At 45.2% G+C, this 24,751-nt stretch overlaps 1 protein-coding gene and 1 long non-coding RNA gene across 10 annotated transcripts in view; one reads left to right on the top strand and one right to left on the bottom strand.

The window, feature by feature from the left end:
• Positions 1-2,513: 2,513 nt before the first annotated feature.
• On the bottom strand, positions 2,514-4,638 carry LOC112645929 (uncharacterized). The gene is made up of 5 exons (XR_003127350.3): positions 4,510-4,638; positions 3,714-3,945; positions 3,318-3,380; positions 2,722-2,891; positions 2,514-2,605 (listed from the first exon to the last, which is right to left on the bottom strand). It is a non-coding gene; the product is annotated as an uncharacterized LOC112645929 (long non-coding RNA).
• The window catches only part of MECOM (MDS1 and EVI1 complex locus), a 552,756-nt gene continuing 532,444 nt past the window's right edge, over positions 4,440-24,751 (top strand). For all 9 annotated transcript variants that reach the window (XM_025425520.3, XM_049105851.1, XM_035710351.2 and 6 more), the window contains exon 1: positions 4,440-4,571. In XM_025425520.3, the coding sequence (XP_025281305.1) occupies positions 4,535-4,571 (37 nt within the window). In that variant the 5' untranslated portion in view covers positions 4,440-4,534. The remainder of the gene's footprint in view (positions 4,572-24,751) is intronic.

Raw genomic sequence — 24,751 nt, 5'->3', positions numbered from 1 at the left:
CTCGCCCCAACTCAAATGTATTCTAGACACTATTTAATAGATGAGTGTCTTGCAAGTAAACTCAGGCGTCCCTTGGGTCTGCATTTCATGTCTGTGACTCTCTTTCTCCCGTGGACTAAAAATTCGGATTTAAACCACTAGACAAGCTATTAATTTAGCTAGACTACCCAGGGTCCTGAACCCAATTAATTTCTAATAATTATAGCCCAAGGGGGCTAGATAGATCTCCCTGCCTCTTTCTTTTATTGCCACTCCACGCCACCGAGGTCAGCGTATAATAATAAAGTGTATATTTTGAAAGCGATCTCCAGAACAGTGAGTTATTGCAATGAATGAAAATTGTTTCCATTTTGGCTAATTGAGCCCGTGGCCGAAAGCTAGAGCTCTGAGACTAAATAAAGAGGACTGTTTCCTTTCAACATGAAGAAACCCCTGCCTAGCTCTGGTCACCCAGCGAGAGTTTAATTTCTTAACAGCCAACCTGAAACCCAGCGTTGGGTAAACAGTATTAATAATTGCATTACAATGATTAAATTAATCTTGCTGGTAGCCAGGAGAATATAGGTTGAATAGCAAGATGTAAAGTTCACTGCACAAAGACAATAGGCCAAGAAATACCTCCATAAAGAATTCAAACTTTCTTCCAAAGACACTGCGGGGCTGGTTCAATTATAATTCGAGGAAAGGAAAAGTTCCTGTTGCATGCAATGCATTGAAAATCATTTGCCGTTTTTTAGCATTTATTAAAGAAACGTGGTTGGCGAAAGGGTATCCTTCTCTTGTCCTCTTCCATGACCCCTCTCCCTTTCAACTCCCATCTTGATCTCTCTACTTCTCCTTAAAAAAAAAAAAAAAAAAAAAACCACACACACACACACACACACAAAAACCACAACCTCCCCAAACCCCCGAAACAAAATATGACAGTAATAAAAGAAGCAAATCCAGACAGCCCGTAAGCTCATCGACTTTCCAAGGAGGCACTGCTTCCAGGATGCTCTCTTCCGTTGGAGAAAACGCAAGAAAACGTTGGTACCCAAGCCCCCTGGAGGAAACGAATTTCAGGAGGAGAGGGAAAGGTGGGTGGTGGGGAGTCGGGGAGCGAGGGCAGCTCGGCCAACCGGTTGGAGGCCTCTTTTCTCTTGAGCGAGCCACAGCTTGGACGTCCCGTCCGAGGGTTTTGGGAATCCGAGGGGCCGCTGAACAGAAAGTCACCTGCTTGGGTCTCACGGCTGAGACTCAGGACAGGTGGAGCTGACGGGGTTCCTGCACTTGGAAGTGGGAGCCCGCCCAGGTCCGCACGCGGGGGCCGCGGCGCTGCAGGCGGCGAGCGCAGTCCGCTGCTGCTGGGCGTTTGCTCCATCAGGTTAAACACACTTGAACTAGAAACTTGGCTTTTTTTTTTTTTTTTTTTAAATACTCACCCAAGGCAGAAAGCAAATGAAAGAGAGAGAGAGAGAGAGAGAGAGGGAAAGAGAGAGAGAAACCCAGCTTTCAGGTTTGAAAATAAAAGTGATGATATTGTGAATACTTTACTTAAAAAAAAAAAAAAACAACAAAAAACCACCCAGCAAAAAGAATGATGCCTTGTCTATTCACAATGGTTTGGCCCTAAGGCGCAGAGGAGTTTGTGTTTATTATTTCAGTTGGAAGGGGTTGGATTTGCTCGTGTCCCGAAACTCCTGGAAAGACCAGGCATTCGCAGAGGCGGCCGCGACCCCAGGGACTTTAAAAACCAGAAGGGGAGGGTACTCCTGCGGCGCGTCACCTCGGTGCCCTTCGCCCTCTAGGAAAGTTTAAAAGACAGGGATCCTGAAGTTTGGGGACTCAGATTGTATTTTCTTGAGTCATTCATACCCTCCCCAATTCCCTTCACAGCCCCCACCCCACCCCTGGCCCGCCACGTGGTTTTTAATTTCTCAGCAGAAACAATCCCCGCAGCTTCACATGTGGGTCTTCTGTTTAATCTTGGGTTTGGTTCCAGGGTACCTTCGTTTCTTAGAAAATTCCCTGGCACTCCTCTTCACCTCCTCTCCTCGAGGGGACCAGGATATGGACACCCACCCCCCACCCGGGGATTAGATGAAAGGAATCAATGAGAGCAGCAGAGGGGAGGATAGGAACTCTTTTTATTATTTTTTTAAAGCATCCCCAGGCTGAGAAGGTGAAAAGTCCCAGGCTGAGCCTCCTACTGTCCTGGGAGCTCCTCCTCCCCATGGGGGCTTCCTTCTCTCCCGGGGGACTGGGCTCTGGAGGTTCTTGATGGTTGGGAGGGGTCTGATGCTCCAGTGCAGCCTCTCTGTCCTTTGGTCTAAGTGGGGGTCCCCAGGGAGTCCTTAAACTGCTTCTCTGAACGTCCTGCCGGCCAGCGAGGCGTTTCTCTCCCTAGAGATTTTATTCCCTTTCTAAAGGTTCTCAATCCCCCACTTCTCTTTTCCTGGGAGAACACTTACTGGTCAGAGGGGAGGCACGACTCCATCTAAACTGAGAGGAGCCTGTGAACTCACACTCACACTCACACTCACAGACCTCTGGGTATCCACACTCAGAATGTTGAAGTGCCTGATGCTTTTGCACCCACCTCTGTTGTGCTTAAGTACACCACCTGGATGGACAGAGCAACAGGAATTGTAGTCGGACTGGAAGAAAAAAAAAAAAACCCACCTGCCTCTTCAATCCGGAGGGAATGGTAGAGTTCTCTTGTGTCCATCTGGTGCTTACCAGAACCTTCTCTTTGGGAAGTTGTTTTACTCCTGCTCTGCGTAATTCTTTCCTTTGCTTCCTTTCTTTCCCCCACATTTCAACATTTCACATCTGTCTCTCTTGGGACCTGTACTTGGTTCTCCAGGGACCTGTATCCTTCAGCCACATGCTTCCAGAATTACACAGCTCTGAGGAAAGAAATGGTGGGCATCCCTAGCCAGGGCGATCCTTTGAATTTTGATTTCCTCAAACAGAGATTTTTTTATTTCTTTATTTTTTTAAATTTACCGAGCCATTGATGAATGCCCTTTAGGCTTGAGCCTTGCTATTTGCTCAAGGTATCCTCAATGATCTCCCCTTCCCTCCCCTGCCTTTGCCAGACTCATGGCCAGGGCTTGCTTTTCTTTTCCTTTTCCTCTAACTGGAACATCAAGGATGTACTGTTGCAGCACAGAGACTGAAAAGACTGTAATTTTCTTTTACGGTGTCTGGCAGGATTTGCAACAGATATTATTGGGGACGTAAATAGCTCATGGAAGGTATTGAACAAAACTGTTTAATGCAAGGAGGTTGTACCAAGAGAAAATCTATACGTAGTTGAAATTGATTCATACCTTGAACACAGCTGGCCCCTTTAGGATTTCCCCGTTTCTGTGTGCCCACTTCATTGGCAAATCCTGTAATTAAAGCAACTTTCGACAATGTTTTTTTTTTTTTTTAAGGGTGGGGGAGGAATTCCCCCCCACCCCCACCTCCTCTTTCGCTTGACCCAAAAGGTTGTGGCTTTAAGCGAGTGAGTGAAAATGGCAGGCAGGCTGAGCTGCAGCAACAGGAGATGGGGGCAGCGGTGGGGGAGGCCGGAAGGTGACAGCCGACCTCGGGGAAGCAGGAGGTCTTGGATGTTAAATGCCCGAGCCTGCCCGGACCTGGGAATCAAAGTGCTCATCACTACTGGGTGGGACTGGACCACTGAAATGCTCCAAGGGTAGCTGCGAGCGTTGGTACTATACCTAACATCAAGGAAGAAAACAGCTACTTAATTCTGCTTTCAACTCTGAAAGCACAAGCCGCAATAGCTCCAGCAGCAGTAGGAGCGGCAGCAGCAGATTTCCTGAAGTTCAGGATGATTCTCACTTTCTCCTGGATCATTTGTCAAGAGTCCTGTGCTTCTCGTTCTTTAGCACGGAAAAGGTCTCAAAAGCCCCACTTCTCGCTTTCTCCGTGGATGGTATAGAAAATCTCCTGCAATTTATGGTGGGAAAAACAGTAATAGTAATGATACAGGCTTATTGGAGATTCCGACGCGAAATCAATCCTTTGCCGTAGTCTTTTTTTATGCCGCCCCCCCCACCCCCGCGCCCGCCTTTTTTTTGGGGGCGAGGTGTCTGCTCCCCTCTGGCTCCCTGTGCTCGCTCCCCGCCCCCCGCCGCCCTCCCCGTGGCTCCCTTTCTCCGCCTCCTCAGCGATTGCCATCTGACAAGATCTCCAAATCAAAGTGATAAATCGCTCCAAACTTTTTTTGGCGGCGCTGAGATGTTGGAGGGGCGTCTAGCGCGCATGTGCGAAGGTGTCCGAACTGACAATGCTGGAGAGATAGCGAGTGTGGATTGAGAGAAAGGGAGAGAGGGAGGGAGAGAGAGTGAAAGAGGGAAAGACAGAGTGAGTGTGTGTAAGTGCGTGCGTGCGTGTGTGTGTGTGTGTGTGAGAGAGAGAGAGAGAGAGAGAGAGAGAGAGGAGCGAGGGAGGGAGCGAGAGGGAGAGCAAAAGAAGGAAAAGATCCAAGAAAAAAAAACCCCAACCACACACCAGCGGCTGCAGGACTGGGCACAGCATGAGATCCAAAGGCAGGGCAAGGAAACTGGCCACAAGTAGGTGCAATATCCCTTTTCTATTGGCTTTCCCCCTCCTCTGCCATCTTGCATATCTGTCTCCAGCGCTCCGGGAGGGAGCGCGCAGCTGCCTCGGGCGCCGGGGCCCGGGCGGAGGGCGGGCGCAGCGCAGCCCCAGCAACCTGCCGGCCCCAGCCTCGCGCCCGGCCGCCCGCGCTCCCGCTGCTGGTGTGGGCGCCGGAGGAGCCGGGGCAGCCCTCAGCCCCGCGCACCGACCAGCTGTGGCAACCCCGGGGTGGGGGTGGGGGTGGGGGTGGGGGCGGCCGGGACCGGGGTGGGAGGGAGAAGAGCGCGCGAGAGCCAGCGGGAAGGGGTGGGGTGGGGTGGGGTGGGGGGGGAGAGGAGATGAGAGAGTCTCCCCCTCCCCTCCCCTTCCCCCCAGGCGGAGGAGAGTCGCCTCTGGCCAACCAGCTAGTCCCGCGGATGGGAGGGGGAGCGGGGGATGGGGGAGGCGGGCTGGGGATGCGAGCGTCTGCGAGCCGCGGGTTGTTTCTGGGGCTCGGGGTGGGCGGCGGGCTCCGCGGGAGCCGCGGCGGCGGCGGCGGCGGAGTTGGGGAAAGTTGCGAGGCGGCCGCGGGAAGTTGCGCGGGCCGGCGGGCGGGCGGGCTGGCGGGCGGGCGGGCTGCGCCGAGCGGCGGGCGCGGTAGTGGGCGCTGTGCGCTCGGCGGTGCCCCGGGGCGGGCGCCGCGCGGCGGGACGGGACGGCGGGGCGGGCCGGGGGCTCCCGCGCGGGGGCCGGGGCCCGTGGGGTCGGGCGCGCGCCGCCGGCTCGGCGGAGGGCGCGGGGGCAGGTGAGCGGAGCGGAGGCCCGGCGAGCGCGCGGGGATGGGCGCGGGGCGCGCGGCCAGGGGCGGCCGCCGCGGGGGACAGGGGCCGGCGGGGCCTGCTCCCGCCCGCGAGCTCCGGGCTGGCGGGGCGCCGGGTGGCCCCCAGGGGGCGGGCTGCCGGGACCGTAGGCCGCGGGGAGAGCGCCGCTCGGCCTCCCGCTCTATTTCTGGATACAGCCCGGGTCTCGGGTCACTAACCCTCCCCGGCGCCCCCTGCCTGCCCGGCGCGGCGCGGCCTGGGTCACGCGGGACCTGGGGGCTCGCGCTCGGGCAGGGGCGGCGGCCCCCCCCCCACTCTTCTCGCAGAAGTGTTGGGGGGACTTCGCCTGGAATGGTCCGCGGAGCCGACGCGGTCTGGAAAGGCGGGAGCCTCGGCCGGGACTGCGGGCGATAGGACCGGGTCTGTCCAGATGCTTCCCCCGCGAGCGTCAGGGGGACCGGGAGGTGCGGCCCCGAGCGGCCCCAGCCCGCCTCCCGGAGGTGTCAGGCCGCCGTCCGCCCTCCCACTCGCTGAAAACACCTAATTGTTCTGCTTGTGGACCAGAGAAAGGAGGCACGGGGGAGGGTAGGATGCTTCGGCCCCGTGGAACCCCCAGTCTCTCCCCCCTTCGCATCCCCCCGGGGGCCCGCAGCCGCCGCGCGCCGACCGCGGCACCCCTGCGGGCTGGGCTCCTCGGGCTCCTCGGGCTCCTCGGGCTCCTCGGGCTCCTCGGGCCGCGGGACGCCGCGTCGCGCCCAGTGGGGAGGTGTCCTCGCCGGCGCCCGTCCAGCGCCCGTCCAGTCCCCACGCAAGCACTGACCACCTCCCGGGACGCTTCCTTTCACCCCGTCCTCGAGATCCCCCTGGACAGGGCTCCCGGGTCGTCAGTCCGTCTGTTTCTCTTTTGGACACTGTTCCTGCCACTTAGCCGCGACGCTGTCCGAGGGCGCCGGGAAGACCCGGTGTTTTCTGTTTTCTTTTAAACGAGGCCGGTGTCTTTATATTCATCCGAGGAGAAATTAAATGTGCATAGGCTCGGAGGCCTGGGGGCTTCAATTCCGGCTGAAGGTTTGGAGCGTGTGCGTGTGCATGTGTGTGCGTGTGCATGTGTGTGTGTGCGCGCGTGTGTGTGTGTCTGGGGGGAGAGGACCGTGCGCGGGAGGGAGGCGTGCAGAGCCTGTTCCAGCCGTGCCTAAGTCGCGAAATGAAAGCCGAATGCTTTGCGCCTCCTTGCCCGGGATCCGCCGAAGTGAAAGCAGAACACAAAACCCTTCGAATTTTCTTGAGCAACTTTTTTCAACTTATTTTAATTGCCAAGCTCTACGCCGCCCTGCTAAAATGCCCCCGCTCGCGCAGCCCGCTGCACGTCCAGAAACTGAACCTCATTTTCCGATCGGATGGTACTTGTCATTCTTCCAGTGAGAGACTCATTTTTTTTTGGGGGGAGGGGGAGGGGGGTGTCTCCGGGGCCGGTGAGGATGCCGCGGCCGCGTTCCGGTCCCTACAAGGGAACTCGTGCAAACTCCTCGCTGCGCCTCCGAGTCTGCTCCCGCGGCTCCAGCTGTGGCCACCGGGCAGCCCTGCTTAGGCAGGAGCGCGCTGCTGTCTGCGATTCTCCAGTTACAACCCGAGCCATAAAGGAAATCATATCAAATGTAGGGATTTTTTTTTTTTTTTTTTTTTTTTTTTGTATTTTAAGGCGCTATTTCCTTCCCCCGCCGCGGTGCGTGAGTTTCGGAGATAGGCAGTGACCCCTTGCCGCGCAGCCCAGCGAAAACTTCGCCGCTCTGTCTGCCTTGCTTGCTTTCTTTTTCTGGGTTAGAAAGAGGCAGTTGTGACCAGCATACTTTAAAAAGCATACCTTTATGCTCTTTTTTTTTTTAACATGCAAAGCCAACATTATAATGGAAACAAATCACATAGGAACTAGTCGTTTTCTGCACTCCTTGTTATTCTTTTTTTTTTTTTTTTTTGTCTTTTGTAAATTTCTGTGGTGGCCAAGTCCTGTCAGGGTCTTGGCTACAGTACAGGATCCCATGGACCCTGAAAGTATCCACCGAAGTTAAGCCCAGAATGAATGCACAACCCATGCACAACCCATGTTCCAACTTATAGGGCTTGTTTTTTTTTTTTTTCCTCCCCCTACAATAGTTGAAACCGAGAAATTCGTTGCAAATCATTTGGGAGGAATAAACTGTTTAATTAAAAAAACAAAGAAGGGAAAAGCAAGAAGATTGACAGTTGTACTGTCTAAAGCCCTTGGCTTTTATTCCCATCTTTAAGAAGAGAAAACTAAAAGCCAAGCAGACTCTGGCAGCGCCTGGAGGCTTCCCAGCGGTTTTTTTGGGCAGCTAGGAGAGAGAGCACCTGGGCGGTGCTGGAACTGCCAGTTGCAACTTTTTTTCTCCTGGTGATGGGAAAGAAGTCAGGTTGGGTTTGCCCAGCCTGTCTAGAGCCGAAACACCGAGGCAGCCCCCACCCCACTTCTCTCAAGTGACACCCGGCAGGGTTTCAATCACAGCCATGAACGAGTTGCAACGTGTAACCCCCCCTTAGCTACCGGCCCCCCAGAAGTCTCGTAAAGACCCAGAAGGCGATGCGATTAGCAAGACCCCGGAGAGGGGGGCACTTGTTACTTGTACACTTGATCTGTGTTTAAAAAGGGGCTCTTAAATAGGGAAGGTAGATGAGGACCCTCCCTCATGTGCTTAAACTCCTCACCTTAGCAGCCCAATACCTAAGATAACAAAGGAAGTGCGCACCCAGGTTCCAGCCTGCACTGCCCGCATGCCCACTCATGTATGTTTTTCTCCATAGTTTAAAAAAAGGGGGGGGGGAGATTGCAATACAGAGCTTTGTTTAAAAAACACATTTTGCTTGTTTATTTCAGACTGCTTTTGAGGAGGAAAAAAACCGCTCGCCCGACAGAGGCAGAGGCCCCTTCTAGGAAGGCGGTTTATTTGCCATTACTTGACCATTACCCTGGCTTAGGGCTTCTTTATTGCGTTTGGCACTTGGAGCGCAGTCTTCCTGCAGCATTTCGATGTGTTTCCAAAAAGAAAAAATTTCTATGTTTAGGAGAAGGTTAATAACGCTTTTCAGTGCCCCCCCCCCCACTGTGGAAGGGTACGGTTCATTAGCTGCGGAGGCAGGAAGGCTAGGAAGAAAGGCTCCTGTTTCAGGTTTTTATTTGTAGGGGCTGAGAAGTCGCAGGTCTTGGCGACGGTGTGCGTGTGAGTGTGTGCATAAGTGTGCGTGAGCTGGTCTTTGCGGGGCAGCCCAGTTCTCGGGTTTTCTGAGCGGAGGCCTCTCCCTCTGACCCGGGGCCTGGCCTCTTCCACCGACAGACACTCACCACGTAGGACGCTTATCGAATAGAAATTAATGCGTCATCCTAAGAAATTTCTGCTTTCTTCTTCTGTTTTATCAAGTTGAAGGTAGGAACTCCATAAGCAGTTTCCCTTTAAACATCTTGTCGTCTGGGAGTTTATTTTATTTCACTTCTGAAAGTTGGGGCCAGGTTATCGCAGCAGACGTGGCCTGGGGCAGGAAGGACAAGGATGGGGACTGGGGGGCGGGCAGGAAGGGCAAAGGAGGGCAAGAGAGAGCCCGACTTGGTGCCCTCGGCCCATCTAGCTCTGTCCCCCTCTCCCCCGCACCTCCTCCGTCTTGCCTCTGCTCCAAGCGGTCCCGAAGTGGAGAAACTTGACTTGTCACCGTCTGGCCAATGGCCCTCACCCCCGTTCCGAGGAACTCAGCAAATAGAAGAGCCCCAGTCCCAAGAGCTGGGCACAGCCTCCCACCCCTCATCTCAGAGCCGGCTCAGGCAGTGGAAGTGGGTTCTCTTGAGGAGTGGGGTGGAGCTGGGGAGGCCCTGGGAGGAGGCTGGCAGGCTCACCCAGGGAGGACCCCCACACCTTCTGCCTCCAGCTGCCCAGCTCCTGGTTCCCAGGCTTAGGCCAGATCTTCCCTCTTTCCAGGCTCAGAGATGCTGAGTGCCTGGCAGGCTGCCTCTCTGAGAGCCCGATGTGCACTCACCGTGTATACACACGTGCACACACGCTCACTTCTCTCTCTCTCTCTCTCTCTCTCACACACACACACACACACACACACACACACACTCACAGGTCCGGAGTTAAGGAACACACAAGCAGGGAGGTCAAGCACACCTTCATTCACTCTTCCCGGCAGGGGTGGGGGGTGGAGGGAGAGAGCGGCTGAGGGGAGACCCTGCGGAGGAGACACACACACTATAGTGGTGCCAGGCACAGTTTTCTGGAGTGGTGGTTAACCCTTCCTTGGCTGGAAGCCGCTGCTTTAGGCACTCTCTAAAAAGATCTGTGGGGTCTGCTTTTCTGTTCATCTGGGCAGCCCAGTATGAATCATTAGTTCCCTCCCCACCCCATCTGCCACGGTCCTGTTCTAAAATTAGATTTTCCCCTTCTCACTCTTCTGGCCTTGGGAGTTTACCAGAGAATTCTCAAGGAAATTGGCTGTGTAGTGAGAACAAGTGTGAGGAAGAGGATAAAAAGGAGACAAACAAATGGAGCAGAAAACAAGAGAGGGAGAAAGGTAGGAGCAGCGTGCCCCTTTCTCCACATTCCCCGTTTGCACACAGATTGGTATTATATTTTTCCCCCAGCAAATGAAAAAAAGTATAATCCTTGTTAATTATCCTTGCTTACATGCCATACAAGAAACTTCAGAGATGTTTCTACATAAGGAAGAAACTGTTTACAGAACTCTTTCAAAAGTGTGACATATCGCTCTAGTTCAGCACTAAAAAGCTAAACACACTTGCCCTCCTTTGAAGTGCCCTGGCGAGGGCAGCTTATTTGAGTGCGGTTCAGATATTGCTGTGGGTATAACTAATGGCCTCTACCTATTTAGCTCAAGTGGGAGGAGAGAAAGGCCTAAATTCCTTGTCCAATGGGTCCCTCTGGAGACTGGGTTCTGGCTCCTGGCCAGTTCTGTACAATGTCAACATTGAATATTTGAATTCCCAGACTCTATTTAACAAGTTTCTAAATAAATAAACTCATTGTGTGTCTGTGTTTAAAATTATTTCACCTCTTTCATAAAAGCTACAGCATCTTATTACACTGGGCTTGCAAGTTGATTTTTAAAAAAATAAACAAACAAACAGAGCTTAAGGCATTTTAATAGGCAGACCTTCACCATATGTATGTTTTGTAAAGACACTCTCTCACTTGTGCCTGGGTAGGCACTGTTTCTATGGATCTTGGGCTGGACTGTGTGCTGTGATAGCGAATTATAATAAAAAACCACGCTACATTCAGAAAGTCAGTGAAATATTAATCACATGAAAAGGGAGGCTTGAATGTGTAACTACAATGTCCTTAGATATTTGATAATTTTGTCTGCTGGGTCCTACAGGGGATGTGTCCTAAATGGATATCTGTAGAGTACCCCAGTCCATGGGTATCGGTAGATCTAGAGCTCTGCCCAGATGATGTTTTATTTCTGGACATTTTTTTCTCTATGTGTGTCTGTCTTTGTAAGTTGGAAAGGGTAGATACACAAATGCTATCCTCATATTTCAGTTTGATTTTGAGACGGACTACGGGAATTCTATGTTTTTACCATTCTCTCAGCATATGAGCATTCACAGCATTTTAATGAAGATAGGAACATACTTGTTCTAAGAAGTACATACTTAATTAAAAAAGAAAAAGGCAAATCCTAGTCCTCTTGAAAGTGTGGACCCCATCTGGAGTTGTTAGGAAAGAAAGTGGAATTCACTCTAATTTATGTGTATAAAGTACAACATTATTAAAAAGAATGGGATTTGAAAGGGCGCATAGCAAAACCCATAACAGTTAGCTGGTAACATGGAGAGCTCAAAGCCAAGAAAAAAATACCACCAACCCGTGCAAACCCTAAAATAGATTACAATGACCTCAGCCATTTTCATTTTCAAAAATAATAGCCATGATTAAAATGGGGAGTGGTGTTTTACTTGGAACCATACTCTTCTGCATTATTATAAAAGCTGTTTTGTGGTTAAGGAACTGTTTCATTATAGAAAAAAAGCAAGTGAATTTTTAATCAAATTCCTGACTCTTCAAAAGCTCTTATTCTTGAATTACTTTTTATTTTAATTTTAGTTATTATTCTTATTCATTAGCAAACGTGCTTTTGGCTTGTATATTCAGCCAAAGCCTTGACTACTAACTTTTATAACAAATCTAAGAAGAAATGTTATTTAGAAAAGAGATTTTGCTAATCCCCTCAGTAAACACCTGCCTTGGGGTCACTGACTATATATAACAGGAAGAACCAAGGCTTTCTTAACCTTGTTAAAGAACTTGCCTGAAGGAATTAATTTTGTATGTTAGAATTGTTCAAATTATGACATTTGTGAAAGTCCTTGTATAGAGCACTTGGTGGGCTTCAGGAAAGCAGGCTTGTGATACAAAGATCAGTGAGATCTCTCTGTGTGATAAGCCACATTTCCTTCTTTCAGGAACATTGCAAACATGCTCATCAGAGTTTGAATCTGGGTATGGCCCCCGATGGAACAGCCGGGTCATCTTCGAGTTATTGAATGAATGTTTCTGAATGTACCTTTTTTTGTTTGTTTGTTTGTAAAGTGGAAGTAATAATACCACCCACCTTGGGCTGCTGTGAGGGTTAACTGGGATAATGCATGCAAAGTACCTGAGTCAAAAGCGATCATTCAACAAATTTGTCATTTTCCTTCCAATATATCAGTTAAATTTTCAGAAGAGAAATTTTTTAGACATACTTCCCGCCACTCCATTTTTTTTATAAAGTCTCATTTTTAGAAGCATTTGCATGTCTATAGTAAGCGTTTTGTCTGTCTTCTCAATAAATCATGCCCTGAGGATAAATTTAGGCACATTAAAACTATACACTAAGCCAAAATAGGCAGTACATTTATTCTGACAACTGGAGAATCTTCCTCTTTTGGGGAGGGGGACGCTGGGTCAGTAAAGTGATTGAAATTTTAACCTTGATCCACTGATTCTGGCACTGTATGCACACAGCCTAAATTTAGTTGTGCATACTTTCTGGTTGTTATTAGACCAAAATCCCTGTGGATGATCATCTTATTTTTAATGGAATGAGGTTTTATTTTTTTTTTGTAAACTTAATGATTATTTATTTATTTTATTATTATTATTTTTAAAGATTTTATTTATTTACTTATGAGAGACACAGAGAGGGAGACGCAAAGACTTAGGCAGAGGGAAAAGCAGGCTCCCTACAGGAAGCCTGATGGGAAACTCGATCCCAGAACCCTGGGATTAAGCCCTGAGCCAAAGGCAGACGCTCAACCACTGAGCCACCCAGGTGCTCCTAATGATTTTTTTAAAGATTTAATTAATTTAGGGAGAGGGCATGCCCACACTTGCATCAGGGGGAGGGGCAGAGGGAAAGGGAAAGAGAATGTCAAGTAGACAGAGCATGGAGTATGGAGCTTGAAGCCTGGCTTGATCCAGGAAAACCAAGAGTCAGATGCTCAGCCAAGTGAGCCACCCTGGTCCAGGTGCCCACTGGAATGAATTTTGTAAGTCACTTTACCACCCCAGCTGAGTTGTTCTTCTTTAAATGAGGAGAATGGACTAGAGCACAGCTTGTAAACTCAAATGCCTATAGGAATCGACAGGCACAATAAATGAATAAAACGAAGTAGGTAGAAGGACTACACCATCTCCTATTTTATTTAAATGTTTGACACCCAGCCTTGTATTCTAGAACAAGAAGAAGTGGTGGAGGACTGAGTTCAAGCCTTCTCTAAAGGAGGCAGCTGCTACTCAGTTGCAGCTCGCTGCTGCCATTGGGAGGAGGGGGTTCAGTGCTGCTAGGTCTTCCAGTTTTTAAGAGAAGACACATATCTGGATTATTACTTGAATTTTCTCTACTTTAAGGCATTGACTCAGTTAAAGAAAAAATATCAACAACAAACAACATTCTGCAGGCCCAACGAAACACCTCTGTCTGCTGTGTAGAGTTCATGGACCCTGGGTTTGCAATGTCTGGATTAGATGACTTCCAAGGGTCCTTCAAAGTTCCAACATTTTATGATATCCACAAGGCTTCCTGAATATTATCTTGTATTTTTAAGATCTTTATCTTTCTTCTCCAACTCAAAGTTAATGTGTATGTATGTGTGTATGTGTGTGTGTATGTGTGTGTGTGTATGTTTTGATAGGTGGAAGTACTTATTACAGAATCTGATATCTGTCCATTTATCTGGAAAAAAAAGTCTTTCACGGCCATGTTGTGTCTTTCTTTCCCTTCATGCTGCTTTATCATTAATTGGCTTAAGAAAATAAACTGAAATACTCACTCTCCTTCTCATTGCCACTGGCCACTGTTCCTTTTTATTTCTCACTCAACCCAATTCTTTGATTTGTGGGCTGGGGGTTGGGCAGTAAATCATTAAGAGATAGTTTTCTGTGGTTTTCCACAGTGGGAGAAGAAGTAATTTGGCTACTGTGGGTATAACAGAGGAAGAGTTCACCGCTGCCCCCTATGAGGATCCAGATGGCCCATCCTGTGTGTGTGTAACTGAAGAACTCAACTGATTTTTTAAGACATGAGCCTAAGATGAAGAAATTCGCTTTTTAAGGGATGACTGTATTAGTTGACAAGTCAACTAGCTCTTCCTTGCAGGAAGATTATATATATTCAGGGAATATTTGAAAGTAAACACTTTCATTGTTCTGTTTATTATCCTGAGCCGTATTTCTAGCAGAGGTGGTAGGTGAGTAACAGGTAAAATTAAGTCCTGAGGTCTAAAAGGACAAGATATGATGATGGAATACCTATACAGTGGATTCTCCTGGTCAAGTTTGGACGGACCACTTTATAATATGTAAATCAGTACGATAGTCAAAGAACTGGTCAACAAATAATTGTTACTATCCATTAATGTTGTTGGAAAAATCATCAGATAATGCAGTGTTTGCGCTCTTAGAGTAGTGATAAGCCATGCCTATAGGCATTATTGGTGGGTTATCAGATAACATAGCTCCCATTTTCACACCTCACACTGAAACTTGAATTCTTTAGCCTGGCCTATGAGGGCCTCCCACTCTTGAGTCAGAAGAATGTGGGGATTCTGAGCCCTGGTTCTGACCTACATTGGCCTGGGTGTGAATCCTGACTCCATCATTTCCTAGGTGGGTAAAATGTGGGCAAGCCACTAAAAGTACTTACTTCATGAGAGGATTTGATTAACTTATGTGTTTAAAGTGCCTGAAATACAGTAAGAACTCAGTGTATTCATTATTATTTTATTGACTTTTCAGGCTTATTTATCTCCCTACCCAAGACTGGTCTATTCAGCCTAACTGGTTTGCTCATTCTGCTCCTCTCCCTCTCTTGCCAGCCCAGACTTTTGTTTTCATCTTCCAGCTTTTGGCCACAATGTTGCCTTAATATTTAAATCTACCCGGGTGGTACTTTGGCCTTCCAAGTTTAATTCCTTCTTGAAGAGTTAGTTCAAACCCTCCATATGTCATGAGATTCATTTCATCCTTATCAGTCCCAGAGATATGACTTCTCTATGTCTTTTTATTCTAATAGCAAGGAATTATTTTACCATCATTTTGGCATTTTATGATACAATCCTTATCTTCACTGTATATTATATATAATTTTATTTATACCATATATATTCATATATTTACATATAGTATGTATATATAAATACATATACTTATATATATCTATTTTACTCATACTATATATACTATTTCACCTATACTATATATATAAAGTATACATCTTATTTTTCTAGCTAAGTCCTAAAACTTCTGGAGAGCCCATTTCCAGAAGTTTTTTGCAGTGCCTAGTTCTTTGCTTTGCATATGGCAGATATCAGCACAATTAGGTGATGGTGGTTAGTGATGGGCTTTGGTGGATTATGTGAACCCTTTCAATTTCTTTGCTTGTAAAACCTGCATAGTCAGGTAATGTCAGCACGAGAACTCTGGGATATCTGACACTTTAATTGCATACTAAATTCACAATTGGCCTATTTTGACAGTGATAAACCACCTGGAAAGCACATTTGGAAAGTAGAGTATTATTCCTAATTTTCACCAATAATGCTCCTCATTTTGCCAGTGCAGGTATAACCTATGGTTCCTTACTTAAATTACAAATTGTTATTGATCTACACTTGATCTTAAGGTTTATGGAAACTGTAATGGACCTGATTCTGGAGACTGTCAGTGAAGTCAAGGTAGAGATGGTGAAACATTTTGTGGACTCATGTATTTCCCAGGGATTTGGGGTAGTCAGCTTTACAAAAGTCATCAGAAGCCAAATTTTTACATTAATTGTAACCCCAATATAGGCAGTATTAATATAGATATCAATATTGATACACACACAGTAATATTAATATAGGTCAAGCAACATGAATTTTATTGTATATTTTAATATATTTGTATTATTGAAGGCTCTTTTGAACAATTTAAGGCTAACAGATAATGATGTTGCATTGAATTTTGTTTTGCTGTTTAAATTAGCCCACTCATCCAAGGGAATTCTCAATTAATTAAGAATTAATTTTTAAAAAAGATTTTATTTATTTATTTATTTGACAGACAGAGAGAGAACAGAGGGAGAAGGTGAGGAAGAAGCAGGTTCCCTGCTGAGCAGGGAGCCAGATGCAGGGCTCCATCCCAGGTCCTTGGGCTCATGACCCGAACCAAAGGCTTCTAGAAGCTTAACTGACTTAGCCACCCAGGTGCCCCTAATTAACTAATTTTTAAACATTTATCTATTTATTTGAGAGAGAGAGAGAGAGAGCACTCAAGCATGAGTAGAGAGAGAGGGGCAGAGGGAGAGAATCTTCAAGCAGACTCCCAGCTAAGTGCAGAGCCAAGCACAGGGCTTGATCTCAGGACCCATGAGATCATGACCTGAGCTGAAACCAAGATTCAGAGGCTTAACAGCTGGGCTACCCAGGGATTCTACAGTTCCCTTAACTTAAATGCAGCTATGATTTCTTCTCCACTGCCCCACCCCAAACCCTGTACCCCACTCTCCATTTCCCCACCCCCATTTCACAAATCCCTTATCTTTATGGACAAAATAGGGCTGTTAGTGCCTTGGACAACTGTCCTCAAGTTCTGAACAATTACAGAGTTTCAGTGCCTGTTAGGAGTTTCCCTCCCCCAAGACCAGCCAGGTCGGAGCAGCCTGTTCTTAGGATTGCTGTTGAGGCATTGGGAGTCTCTTTAAGTGAGGTCAGAGACCAAGAACCATAGTTTTTATACTTTGGTACTGATTATAGACATTACCTTTGGCAGAAACTATGAAATTCAGTAGTAATAAAATATTTCATGATAGGATGATAATAAAAACGAATGGAGGGATGGAACAACTATCTTGGTTTCTGCTGGAATCATGGTTTGTGACCTTTTTGTGGATCTCCAACACTTGCAAGAATCTGATGAAAGGTATGGAGCCTCTCCAGAAAATGCAAACTTGCATAAAAATTTTCACATACTTTCAATGGCACATGGACTTCTAAACTCTAGCCATAGATGTTAGAGTTTCGCCCATGTGTTCAGACTTGATTCACTCTAGTATGTTTATAATATAATGACCTAAAGTCTTAATCTTTTTTTCACTATCTTAGAAACATTTTTTTTCTGATTACAAATTTTATAGACTTCTAACAATTTAAAAACTACCAGATTATATCACATAGAAAATGAAGGTTCCTTGTGGTCTATGCACTTTTGTCACACACTGCCTGCAGATGATCGCTATTCATCATTTAGTGTATAATGTCCTACAGATTCCCCTCCCCCGCATCTATTAGTATATGCATATGTATAGATTTATACTTTTTTTTAGAGCAACTTGCATTTTTTTAAAGACTTAATAATATACCTTGAACCTTTCCCCCATCAATATGTATCAATCTAACACATTCTTTTAAAGGCAGCAGACCTACCATTGTTTGGATGTCACACATCTTATTGAACCAGTCCCCTATAGATGACACTTGAGTCATTTCCAGTTTTCAGAACAGAACAGAACAGAACAGAACAGACAAGTTTCCCAAACCAGGACTGTAAGGAAAATGAAAGTGAAGTATACAATTAAAGAAAGCTCACAGTTCAGGGTGAAGTGTGTTGGCCTCTGAGCCATGGGCACAGCGGGGCTTTGGGAAGGTCATAGAGGGTTGCCTCACCCTGTCGGGACAGATCAGATTTCCAAGCATCCTTATCCCCTGGAGGGACCAGGGGTCGAAGTCCAGAGCTGAGGTAGATTTTTGTAAAATCCACTGTCATATATCTGTGACACTGCAAGCTTATTGGATTGTTCTGGACCTCATATTTATACCCCCATTCCCATTTTTATCCTGTTGCTTAGAATAGGCTGTAGCTGAAATCAACCCAGATAGCTCTAACTGAATAAAGGTAAGGGTTTAAAGCCTCAATTTTTTTAATTGTAATTTCTTTATTTGCATGGTCCATTGTTATCACACTGCTTTATCCTGTTATATATACATTAAGACCACTGATGGGACTAGATGAATGCAGAAGGTTATCTGAAGCCAATCAAAATTTTTTGATGTTCTTTAAAAAAAAATTACCCACAATAATTTCTAACCTACGAATTGGAAAGACCATTTTTATAGGAAAATGTTTTTCACTGGGTAACCAGGCTATGGGAAAATTTTTATAATGGAAACTATCTCTTACTTTTAACTATAGCATCAAAAATATGACAGTATAATGTTACACACTAAAGCCCATCAGATGCAAAATTCCAGTTTTTGATTATAAGTTATAAACCAGGATAGAGAGACTTCTGAAAAGTGGTTTTCTTTGGCAATGATGTTGTTGATTAAATATAAAAAATTCAGAAAAAAATTAGTTCAGCTCATTCCTTTACACAGAAGGTTACAAAAATGGAATAGCTGGGTTTTGGCTCTAGTGGGAACAACTTTGCTTATTAAAGCTCATTGGATTATATTAGATTAAAAACATACTAGACATTTAAGATTAGATTTGAAAAGGTACCATTCAAGGAATTAAAATTTAGTCATATAAATCTTTTTAGGAATTAATTTACATTGCAATTTTGATTCCTTAGAGTACAGTATTCGTTCCAAATTCACATTCTTTTTTTTTGTGAGTGCATAAAGGTTATTCCATGGGGCATCGCTCTTGTTAACATTTTCAGAGCATATTTTAGCTGAGATCAATCAAATTGAGTCAATAAATGCTTATTGAGTGCTTAGTATATATAAGGCATGATGAACAAAATCCTAGAAACACTCACTTTCCTGAAAATATTAACATATACCCATGACAGTAGTTTATTAACTGAGACAAAGATCACTATGCGCCTGTTGCTGGTTACCAATGACTACAAAGTGGTTTCATGAGCTTGGAATACTGAATCCCGTGCCTGACTCTTCAAATATTTTGTTAACATTGTGAAGTCACACACACACCAAGCTAAGCGTCTGGGGTCTTCCATCTGAAAATAATACTGTACTTCATTTCTCTTAATACCTGTCAGATGTGGAGGTCATTGCCTGCCCCACTTGTGTGTTAATGCCTATATGGTTTTCATTCAAGATACTTGAAAACAAAATCAGACTCTTTATAAATGCTTACTGTCACTATTACCCATCCATTCGTTCAACAGCTTTTAATTGAGCACCTACAAATCTAGGAGACGGGAAATTGGCCGGACACACTCGGGCAAGGCCTTTGCCTACATGGAGATCTCTTTCTGGGGGAAATAAATGTACACCATCATGTACTTCCAAATGTTGACTTCCGATAAACAGAGCAAGGTAACTTCTTAGAGATTACCCACAGGCCTTATTTTAGAAGGGTGGGCAGAGAAGACCTCCCTTTGCAGAGAGCTAAGCGAGGAGAATGTTTATGAAGTGTTCGAAGTGTGGCACATGGAAACTTAGAGAAAGACAGGCATAGTCAACCTGTCTCACACGCCAACCTAAGGCAGAGCAGATGGGTGTATCAGTATTATATTTTATTTCATTTTGTCACATGCACTTGTAGTTATTACAGAACATGTAGCTGGATCCACAACCTGGAAGCGAGCACAAAGGTGTTTGTATGTGGAGGGAGAGAGAGTTTTGTGTTTGATCTGTAAACGCTAGGTTAGTGGCAGCATCAGAAAAGCATATTAGGTTTCTGGACTCAGGAGTCAGTCCATTTAAACAAATATTTATGAATGTACATTCAGCAGCCTGTGTTGGGCACTGAATATACAAAGAGAAAGAACATGTGTGTCCTGCCTTTAAGGAACTTCCAGTCTATTGGGAGAGACAGACAGGTGAATAGATGGGTTTTGTACCACAGGATAAGTGCACATGCAAGGGAAATGGCCTTATTCCTGTTGAATCCCAATGATCTGGACAGTAGTACATGACCAGTGGCATACCCTCATTTCATATTTATTCTTGCAAAAAAAATTCTTTAACCTCTATACCTTTAAGCTCAGAACAAAATCTATGTCTCAAATTTGAGGGTTGAATTTTGTCTGTGTTTACTGCATTTTAAGGCATATTTAAAAATTTATCCATTTCAAATGCCTAGTGTAAAAGGTTTGTCTATCACAAAGACAATGAAATGTTTCCCCAAAGGTCCACACATCACAGTGGTCTACAGTCAGGGTAATACTGATTGCAATGACTGAGGAAGATGCAGGGCATTCTTGGGGTGTATGCCCCACAGCCTGGGGTCTGCTGCTGGGCAAATTACTCTTCCCGTGCTCACCAGTGTTAGTGTATTTTCTCCCTTGTCCCATCAGAGCAAATTCTCTCCTCGCAGTCCAAGAAGTTCTTTCTGGAGGATCTTGAAGAGTTTCCTTCCACTCCTTGACACTTGTAGCTCTGTCTGAGACCAAAGATCTGATCAGAATGCCCAGGTGGAAGTCTGTGTGATTTCAAAAGGTACATCTCACCTTGAGGCTCAGTTTTTATCTAGAACAGGTAGTGCTCCACAAAGGCTGACATGAGCTCAGAGAAGTGGCTTGTCTCTCAGGCTGGCATGGGATTTTGTTGTTTGCAAAACAGAAATCAGAATAAAAAGCACTGCCCTTTCTTCCAGTTTTTTTCTGCCAACCATCTTGCTGTGCTGGGTATATGTGTCCAAGCCAATGTTCCAGCCACTAGGCTTGGCACAGAAATCAGTGCATCCAACATCATTACTGCTGGGCGCAGTTTGAAATCCTGAGCATCCCTCCCACCCCCTTTGCTTAAATGCTTAAGATGCGTTAGGCACTAGGATGCTGGTATCAGCACCCTATTTGATAATGTCGCAATATTGAGACAACAGCATAGATGTCATTTAGCCCATGAAGCAGCTTTGTATCTCTGTTTCTCTGGCCTAAAAATACTGGATAGGTGGCTCTGAAGAGGATGGGAAATGTCAAGGTAAAAAGCATTATGTGTCTAGGACTTTCAAAGGACCTCATGATCTCTGTATCACATCTCTCTTCCTGCCCTTGAGTGACGGTAATCTCGGTCACCAAGGCTTTACCCTCAAGAAAGGAAATACTCTGATACCTAATACAGTGAGCTGCATCTTAGGAAACCTTCCAAATGAATTGGTGGCATTGGCTCGGACTTGTCAACTGCTACCAGGATGTATGGAAAGCTACCACTGGATTCGCCCCACTGCATCATAACCTCTCATTATGTAAACTTGACTATCAGTAATGACTTTCCTAAGAGAAAAATGCTGTGCAGCATTTTAAGCCCTATCTACTTTGAAGATGGGTAGACTCTTGTTTTTTCCTTAGGTGTGACCATTTCAAAAGTTCAGTATATTTTTGGGCTCCATCAGCATGTTTTCTGGTGGATGATGCTGCCCAAGGACTCAGGACGTAGTCTGAGTCCCTACTTTGCTATTTATTAACCTAGTGTCCTTGGGCAGGGCACTAACCCTTTGAGCTCAACACCCTCAAGTGTAAGATAGGAACAATAACAACGTCTACTTTGGCTTCCTACAGACTAGTAATATTAAGATGACATATGTGTCAACGTTTATAAGAGCAGTGTAAATTTAATGTGTGACTGAAAGTTCTAGAAATCATAGAATATTAAAAATGCTAGGGAGGGATTAAGAGTGTGCCACATTATTTAGGCTGAAGTCTTGGCTCTGCTACTACCTTGCTGTGTCATCATGGACAAGCTCCTTAGCCTCCCTGTGGCTCAGTTTCTTTGTCTGTAGAATAAAGTTAATTTATAACAACAGCAATGAGTAATAGTACTAATCAAGATTATTGAATGTTCATGCATTATTAAGGTTGGTTCTCACACCTCTGTGAGGTGGGGGATGTTATTATTTTGGCTTAGAGATTGAGGGCACTGGAGACATGTTAGTCATTTGCCCTCGGCCTCTCAGTCCCAAGTGCAGAGCTGGAATCCAGGAGGGATCTTCTTTATACCAAGGCCAAGAGCTTGATCTGAGTACTTTGTTTTTTTCATCCAGAAATAAAAATGGAACATTACCTTGCCTGAACATCCCAGAGCTCACAAAAAGTAATAAGATTTTGGATAGAGGACACCTTAATTTAAAGAAATGATTTCATACAACCCTTGGTAAAGAGGAATTTTGCTGCAGCTATATGGGCAACTGTTGGTTTATGATAAGGGCTGGTCATCTCTTTTCCTTCCAGAGTTATCTGCAGTGTGATTTTCCATTACTCTGTGTTTTTAGTTCTTTTTAAGAAATCTACAAATCTCTGTTTAGTGAATGATTTAGGAGAGACGTCATCACTTCAGTGCCTGGAATCACAAACTAATTATACTTTACAATTTGCTAGTAGATGGTGCCAGATTCTGATTCTGATTTTCTAAACAATGCACTGTAACTGTACCTTCCCTAAGGTGACCGGTATATTTTTAAGGCAAGGAAGCAAGCAACAACTTTCTGGATCTTTTCCTCCATGCACAACATCTGAAACCAAGTCCTGTTACCCATCCTCAACTTTGTTTTAATATCCAAATCTCTAGGGCTTTGCAATGAAGTATTTGGGTAGTTGCATAATTGAATAGTCTTTGGATTTAAATAAAGGGAAGGCTGATGAGTTCTCAGATCTAGTCCATTTTTTTCTTTTTTTTTTTCTTTTTTCTTTTTTTTTTAAGAGGGCAGTGGACAAGTTAAGAGCAGGATACTCTGACTCAAATGTGACCTTAGAGAATCACTTGGAGAGCTTACCTAAACCAATGCTTGGGATCCACCCCAAATCAACTAAATCAGAATCGCTGAGGATGAAGCTCAGGCACTGGGGAGTAGTGAGTCCTGGGTATAAGAAACTGGGAAGAAGAAGGTCATTTTAATGAAAGAATTAGGGAGCTCGAGATATCAATGTGGCTCCACATGCTACTGTTGGGGGTGATCCCAAGGTTATATATGTTTTAACATAAGGCTTTCTTTTAGTTTTTATAGGCACAGGATTGGTAGTTGGAAATATTCTCTTAGCATTTGCTTTCTGCCTATGATTTCTGGCCTTTGTAGCAGTAATAGGTGAGAGATTTCTGGGTGTGAAAGGCCATCGTTGGGGTGACTTCATCACAGAGAGTGGATGATCTGAGAGTCCAGGAGTTCTGACATCTTTTTGACCATTTCAATCTGGTGGCCACTTCTAAAGAGACAATAATGTGTTTTAGATTAAAAAACAACAAAAAGAGAATCCACAGCTGCTTTGTGAGAGAGCACTTCAGTATTGTTTGTCGCTTTTGTCTTTTGTTTTTCTAGAATCCCACACACAAATGCTTCTGACAGTCTTCCCATGCAAAGGGAGCCCTGGGAATTCTAGAGAAGGCATGTAGGGACAACAGAAAAGGAATTGAAAAAAAAAAAGTCTCTACCCAGACATGTTAAAAAGCAGAAGAGTTGAGTTATGCTATATTTTAGGAAGTTTGGACGTTGAATGCCAATAAGCCTTATGCCTGGCTAGTTTTGATCAATGCTATCAGTCATTCACTTCCATATACACCAAAATTCTTTAAATAAACATGTTCCGTGTTGTTGGATGGTCCAGGTATGTTCGGTTGCACCTGAGTGCACATTTGCTCAATACGCCCGATGCTTCCAGAGGTTTCGCTGAGCTCAGTGGGGGTGGACACCAAAACAGACCATGTTAAGGAACACAGACATTTGTGTGCACTTATGGTGAAGGAGAATGGCCTCACTGAAAGGCAGGAATAAGCCAGTAAAAAAGCCCGAGTGTGTATCTATAAAGTGTGCTCTCGTGTGTGTCTTTTTGGACACTTGAGGGGCCTTCCTTCATTTTTAGTTTAAGTTGTATGTCTCAAAATTATTAACTTTGTCGCACAAATCCTTTTAGGGATTTCATTTGGATTGTGCAGCTTATCCCAATGATATTTAACCTAATTGCCCCTTTGGTTTTTTTCCTTCAAAGCAATCACCTGCATTTTATAATTTTTAGAATTTTCTTCGAACCAGGTGTGGAGGGACAAGGTGGTTCAATTGTTTAAAAGAGAGATTAAAGCCATGTTTTCGTAAGAGCTTTTGAATGTTTATTTTGATTAGAATGCCAATATGAGATGAATATAAAATGTAAAATGACAGGAACTGAGAGTAGGATTTTCTAGCCTCAGGAAGGGGGCTTTAGAATCACACGTATTTGAGATATTTTAAGAGCATTCTAAGCAGCCATGCAAGAGGAGTTTCACAAAAGCTATACAGTCAACTGGAGAAAATAGAATGATTCTATTCTGCAGCTGAGGCTTGAAATTAGGAAGACGAGGGTAACTTTTTCCAGGCCACCCATATGGGAAGAGTAGAACTGAGGAAAGGTTTCTTAGCTGCTACACTGCACCTATCAGCTGCTACCAGGGGAAGTTTTGTGACTTATTTAATGGGAGCGGAGCATCTCTTGTAGAGATGCGTCTTTTTTCACTATGCAGAAATTCTTCGTCTCTTGCTCAATGCATTAAGTACTATTTTTGCTATAGAATATTTTGGGAGCCATTGAGATAAAAAAGTAAGCTGTGTTCTAAAAGGTAGGCTTGATTCAGAGCCATCTGGAGATGAAGGAGCTAGGCCAGGCTTGAGTTGTCAGGGTGTCTTCAGTTAATGTTCACGAAGCTTCTATTTGGCCAATGATTTTGTGTGAAGGATTCTTTTGTGTGTGTGTGTGTGTGTGTGAAGGATTCTTTTAATAATTTTGTATGTGCCCTATTTCTCCCGTATGCTGCTTCTGTTTTGAGAGTAAGCAGAAGGAAATGGTAGTAATAACAAAATTGGTTTTTGCTCGTTCACACGTTTCTACTCTTCGGATTAGGGGAGCAGAGAGGTGGGAGACAGGACGGCGGA

This window comes from Canis lupus, chromosome 34 (assembly GCF_003254725.2).
Source record: "Canis lupus dingo isolate Sandy chromosome 34, ASM325472v2, whole genome shotgun sequence".
Classification (NCBI taxonomy): domain Eukaryota; kingdom Metazoa; phylum Chordata; class Mammalia; order Carnivora; family Canidae; genus Canis; species Canis lupus.
The sequence above is the reverse complement of the archived record's forward strand: the minus strand, read 5'-3'. Positions and strand labels throughout refer to the sequence as shown.